Here is a 6,414-nt window from a genome sequence, read left to right on the forward strand (position 1 = left end):
CAGTCAATTTAAATAAATAAATTAGGCCCTAATCTATGGATTTCACATGACTGGGCATAGGCCCACCCACTGGGGAGCCAGGCCCAGCCAATCAGAATGAGTTTTCCCCCACAAAGGGGCTTTATCAAAGGCTGTCCTGGTGGCTGGTCTCAGACGATCCCACAGGTGAAGAAGTCAGATGTGGAGGTCCTGGGCTGGCGTGGTTACACGTGGTCTGCGTTTGTGAGGCCGATTGGACGTACTGCCAAATTCTCTAAAACGACGTTGGAGGTGGCTTATGGTAGATACATTTACATTCAATTATCTGGCAACAGCTCTAGTGGACATTCCTGCAGTCAGCATGCCAATTACACACTCCCTCAACTTGAGACATCTGAGGTATTTTGTTGTGTGACAAATTGGAGAGAAATATGCTTTTTGTGCGTATGGAAAATGTCTGGGATCTTTAATTTCAGCTCATGAAACATGGGACCAACACTTTACATGTTGCTCTAATATTTTTGTTCAGTACACTGTACATGTCTCTCTGCTGTGTTACAATACTGTAATGTGAAGCAGTGACAACCAGAAGGGTGAGTGTTATACGCTGTTATAACTCTAAAACACACTATTATCATGGACATAACAAATTGATACCCCCATACAAACCAATGAGACATTTTGACAAAACTGTTTTTATTCCACACTGCTTATTACATGCTTGTCTTCTTCATTGGTCCTTTTTCCATGAGCTGGTTTCCGGTAAAAGGCAGCTGTAATGAGTGATCAAGATGACACCGGATCAAAACCTGTCAGCAGCATCAATATCAACAGTGCACAAACAGCTTAATGTTGGTGTTTATCACTAATGTCTAATGTAGGAAAAAGGGCACAATTGTATTATGACTGAATAGTGTTCTGGAGCAGCTGTGATGCCCTTTTGATTGTATATTACTTGTATGATTGTATATTACTTGTATATATTAAAAGGATTAATTTGACATTGACTGACAGTTTAGTAGCCTATAATACTGAACAGTCTCTCACCCCAATGTGCTCCCAGCCCCTGATCTCTGAGTAGAGTGCGTCTCCTGGACAGGAGGTGTCCACCATTTGCCGGTGCACATGGAGGGTGAAGTTGGCCTGCAGGCGCCCGGCATCCACTGCACACTTGGCCAGGTCTTGGCGTACCAGATCCAGGGCATGGCGTGAGGGCAGAGAGGAGGAGTAGTTGCCAATGAAGGCCACGTCGTAACCATAAGAGTTCTGCCCCCTGGTGTGGGTGCCAAGGTGATGCCAGCCGCGCCCCTCATAGATGTACCTGTCAGAACCCACCACAAAGCTGAGGGGAACATACATTTAGGAGTTGGAGTGATAAAACAAATTGCATTATCTCACAACCCTGATTCCTGTTATAGCATCTTGTCATTATATATTGCTATACTGTGTAACATCATGTCAAGATTTGCTATAACATGACTTCTTCAGTAATTGTTGTTGACACAGCACACTTGTCTCCATCTATGAAGCTTAGTAGCCCAAGCCCAGCAGGGCTTGGGCAATCTCTCGACGCTTGGGGCTGATGTGGCTGGATACAACCCCCAGATCTTGCCTCTCCAGGACATGGTTGTAGTAACCCTTCAGAACCTTGCTGAGTTTACCAGGCTGTTCAGAGGGGGCCAGGGTGGCAAGATCCATGCCCAAGATGGACCCATCCATTCCCCCGTTGACGAGGGCATCGGTGGCCAGGGTGGGCACCCACGACAGCTGGAACACCCTGGGGTGGGTTACGTTGTCCCAGCAGCCATCCGGCTCCAGACGCTGAGCGGGTGGAAAGTCCTGGAGGCTAAGGAACGACAACCCTATGTTTTTTGGCCAAAGTGAGGGGAAACATGCCCAGAGGAGGGGTGCCCTCCAGCTTAGCTTTCAGACACACCTCAATGCCTAGTAGCATTGGAGCGATGGCCACTGTGGTGCCATATTGGATCAGTATGACCCCTCACTCCTCACCACGGTCCGTCACAAAAAGGTGGATGGCTGTGTCGAAGTAGCCTAAGAGAGTGGTGCTGAACACAGAGGTGTGGGTGTGGATGATGTTGTTTGAGGCCCCCAGGAAGTGCAGGATTAGTGGGTCCTCGTGTCTTGCCATCCTGCGTAGCCTCCTCATTGAGACATCTGATCTGATGCTATCATAATAATGGGAAGCTGAGACATCCATTTCACAACTCTGTCTAGGGGCCTGTCCCATTCACCAGTTCTGTCAACTATTTGGATCAAACCTGAAATTCATACATTAACGACAGCAATATGTAGAATATTTATTGAATGACATTTAATAGAACATCATCACCATCTGTGGGTCGTCTGACACAGATACATGTGGTTGTTTGTGCTCAGTGGCTTTTGGGCTCAGTTTCCTGTCTAAACCAGCTGCACTTCCTACCATGTGTGTTTCATGAGATTGTGACCATGAGTTTGAATTGGACCGGCAGTCAAGAATTCTGATCCAACACCATTGGATAGGTGAAAACAGGGTTCCACAAAACAGTTCTCTCTGATCAGTGCCAGACCAGAGAACCATTTTCAAAGTACTCTCCTTTGAGTTGTGGATTCTCTTTTGAAATGTCTCCTTATGCAACCTAAAACTGACTTAGTTAGAAGACATACTAGCAACTTCCAATAGCTTTGTCAAAGCCCCACCACTAGAACCATCATTTATCTAAACCTTTACTCAGAAACACTGGAGGGCACTATTACACCAATATAACTGAACTGTCATCAGGAGATACAATTGAACATACTGTAACACCTATTTTAAAGTCCCTGTGTTGGTTGCCTGTAGTTTAATAATGGATTTCAAAAGCACTACGTGGCCCTGCACCTGAATACATGTCTGACATGCTTTTAGGATACTGTATGTGCCCGGTCGGTCCCTCAGATCTTCTGGCACGGGTCTTTTAGTTGTTTCAAAGGTGAGAACCAAAACGTTTGGTGGGGCTGCCTTCAGCCACTATGGTCCTGGCCTTTGGAACAGCCTGCCGGAGGATCTGAGGGCCTCAGAAACTGTAGACATTTTGAAGAGCTACTTTTTAGCCGTGCTTTTGCTTAGTCCTACTATCTATTTTATCCCATTGTATTGATCTTATTTATTTTCATTTATTTTAGTGAATTAGTCTCTCATGTCCACTGTGGTTATTTTACTATTTTAATTTCTCATTTTAATATTTCTAACCTTTTATTATTTTATTTTCGCTGCACTTTGAAATGCATCATCTGTAAGAAATGTGCTATGCAAATAAAGTTGTGATTTGGTTTTGATTAGGAAAATAGCCCACAGTAGAGCCATTCAACCACAAAATTACACTAATATGCAAAGTTTCTCAAATGATTTCATACATATTTACTAGTGTGTAATGCAGTAATACTGTGACTAATGCATACTTAAGTACTTCTCAAACAGCTTAATAGTCTGGATAATGAATTAGTAAGTGTTCTTTAAAGCATTCTTCATACTATAGTGAGTTATATGAAAAACACTCATGAAAACAGTTTTGTTGTGGTTCAGATCCCCTTTATTTTTATTATTACAAAAAGGCAGTTGGAAGGAAAGGGGGAGATGGTGGAGAAATTCAGTCACCGAGGCAAAGTGTGGCCCAGAGTTGTGTGTGCTTGAGTCACTGCTCTTTGGGGAGGCTGTTGGTGCATGTGAAGAACTTCCACACACGTCGGAAGAATCGTAGAACGCCATTTTTCTTCTGCTTCTTTGTGTCACTGCGCACCACTTCCGCTGCGTTCGACACCTCGGGCACTCCGCTGCACACCTCAGGAAGGCTCTCGTTGGATGCAAAATAGGACTAAACAGACAATGCAGAGCAGTGCGAGAGTCAGAACAACACATATGTCCTTTAGCTGTTTCACAAAACATACCACAGACATCCAAAGTCAAACATTATAGTAGCTCATTTATAATATTGTCCAGTTTCACACAACCCTGATGCACCCCACTTAGAAAGACAGTTGACCTTTCATTCACGAAACAGGCTTCTTGTTCCTTACCTTTGGGAGTCTTGCAATCATATCATTGAAGTCTTTGGTCAGCTGATCTTCCCAGCCCTCCTTCAGCCACCCTTTGGATCTCACCACCTTGCTGAGGACATTTTCAGTGTCCCGAAGGTCTTCAGCAGCCTCTGTCTTTGTATCACTGGACACCTCTTCCACTGCGTTTGGTGCCTCAGGCACCTCACTGAACATCTCAGGACATTCCCTGCACACCTCAGAATCTCCACTGTACACTTCAGGCATTTCACTGCATACCTCTGGATCTCCACAGAACACCTCAGGCACTCTAATGCACACCTCAGGACGGCTCTCAGTGGATAGGAGCACCACCTTGCTTAGGCCATTTCCAGTTTTCAGAAGATTTCCAGTAGCCTCTATCTTCATTGTGTCACTGCACACCTCTTCCACTGCGTTTGACGCCTCAGGACCTCTGCTGCACACCTCAGGAAGGCTCTCGGTGGATCCGAAATAGGACTAAACAGACAGTGCAGTAATGAAACAGTAAGGAAAACACATTTGTCATTTAAAACAAAAACTAGGTCAAAGATTATAGTAGCTAATTTATAATATTGTCCAGTTTCAAACAACCCTGATACACCCCACTTACAAAGACGATTGACCTTTCATTTACAAAACAGGATTCTTGTTCCTTACCTTTGGGACTTTTGCAATCATATCATTGAAGTCTCTGGTCAGCTGATCTTCCCAGTCCTGCTTCATCCACCCTTTGGGGTTCACCACCTTGCTGAGGACTTTTCCAGTGTCCAGAAGGTCTTCAGCAGCCTCTGTCGTCTTTGTGTCATTGGACACCTCTTCCACTGCGTTTGACACCTCAGGCACTCCACTGCACACCATAGGCACTCCACTGCAACCCCCAGGCCCTCCACTGCTCACCCCAGGCACTCCACTGCACACCTCAGGACCGCTGCACAGCTCAGCCTCTCCATTGCACACCTCAGGATGGCTCTGGGTGGATAGCTGCACCGCCTTACTCAGGACATTTCCAGTGTCCAGAAGGTCGTCAGCAGCTTCTGTCGTCTTTGTGTCACTGGACACCTCTCCCACTGCATTTGACACCTCAGGCACTCCACTGCACACCTTTGGACCTCTGCTACACATCTCAGGAAGGCTCTCAGTGGATCCGAAATAGGACTAAGCAGACAATGCAGAGCAATGAAAGAGTAAGAACAAAACAGATATCTGTCCTGTTTCACAAAACATACCACAGACATCCAAAGTCAAAGATTATAGCAGCTTATTTGTATTATTGTCCCGCTTGAGACATCTCTGATACACCCAACTTCCAAAGACATTTGACCTTTCATTCACAAAACAGGCTTCTTGGTCCTTACCTTTGGTAGTTCCGTAATCATATCATAGATTGTTGGGGTTAGCTGATCTTTGCAGCTCTCCTTCAGACACCCTTTGGGCTTCACCACCTTGCTGAGGACCTTTCCATCTCCAGCAGCCCCTTTCTCCACACTGACCAGGGCCAGCAGCTCATCCTGAACGTCCACCACATCGTTATTAGGAGACTCCTCTGAAGCCTCCTCATTGGTGTTGTGAATGTCAGCAGCCCCAGCGACACTGGCCGGGCACTTGGTCTTTGGACTTTTCTCTTCAATTAGAGTTTCCTTTGAAGAGGTCTCAGAATGTCCATACAGCTCAGTGAGCTGTAAATGGACAGAGACATACAGAACTATCCTATAGCTACTTCACAAATACAACAAACCAAAGACATCCAAAGTTGACTGTAATTCCAATGTAATATTGACCAACGTTGAACACCATATTATACACAGAAATGACAAAGATGCTTGACATTCTTTTCAAAGAAACAATATTGGCATTGCAGATGGCTCTTATGTCTTACCTCAGTGGCCTGGCATGTCTCATCCTTTAGATACAAGAAGTTCAACTTCCAACACTCCTCTTTCAGAAGCTGGATGGCTCCGTTGGGCGCCGTGTCCACGATGACATCGGACATCCTTAATTCATCCTGAACTCTCTGGCAACTGACCAGGAGAACTCTCTCTGTCTCCTGTAATTCCAGGCCCCTCTTTGTATCCCAAGTCTATGTAACAACATAATATGTAATTAACAGACCGTTGATGTATCAGGTGAGACTGGACACTGGTCCATCATTGAAATGTTGGGAAAAATTACAACTGTTTCTCTCTTTGGGTACAAAAATGAGCTAGCTGATATCTTAAGTGCTTTACAGTGGGTGTACTGTTTGCTCTACATAGTCCTCACCAATTCAGCTACACAGACCTTCCTCCATCTCTTCCATGTCTCTGTCTCACGCCTTCATGTGAATATGGAAATGTATCAGACTATGTCTGTCTACACTATCTATCAAACTATTGCTGTCAT

General features: G+C 45.0%; 1 protein-coding gene and 1 pseudogene across 1 annotated transcript; both read right to left on the bottom strand.

Annotated features, from left to right (window-relative positions):
* Nucleotides 1–495: 495 nt before the first annotated feature.
* On the bottom strand, nucleotides 496–2,197 carry LOC120022657 (annotated as a pseudogene).
* A 1,389-nt stretch (nucleotides 2,198–3,586) lies between these two features.
* On the bottom strand, nucleotides 3,587–6,025 carry LOC120022668. Its single transcript, XM_038966654.1, has 5 exons — nucleotides 5,912–6,025; nucleotides 5,391–5,711; nucleotides 4,693–5,190; nucleotides 4,036–4,512; nucleotides 3,587–3,833 (listed from the first exon to the last, which is right to left on the bottom strand). The coding sequence occupies exons 1-5, from the start codon at nucleotides 6,023–6,025 to the stop codon at nucleotides 3,654–3,656; spliced, it is 1,590 nt and encodes a 529-aa protein (XP_038822582.1). The 3' UTR covers nucleotides 3,587–3,653.
* Nucleotides 6,026–6,414: the final 389 nt, after the last annotated feature.

This window comes from Salvelinus namaycush, chromosome 2 (genome assembly GCF_016432855.1).
Source record: "Salvelinus namaycush isolate Seneca chromosome 2, SaNama_1.0, whole genome shotgun sequence".
Classification (NCBI taxonomy): Eukaryota; Metazoa; Chordata; class Actinopteri; order Salmoniformes; family Salmonidae; genus Salvelinus; species Salvelinus namaycush.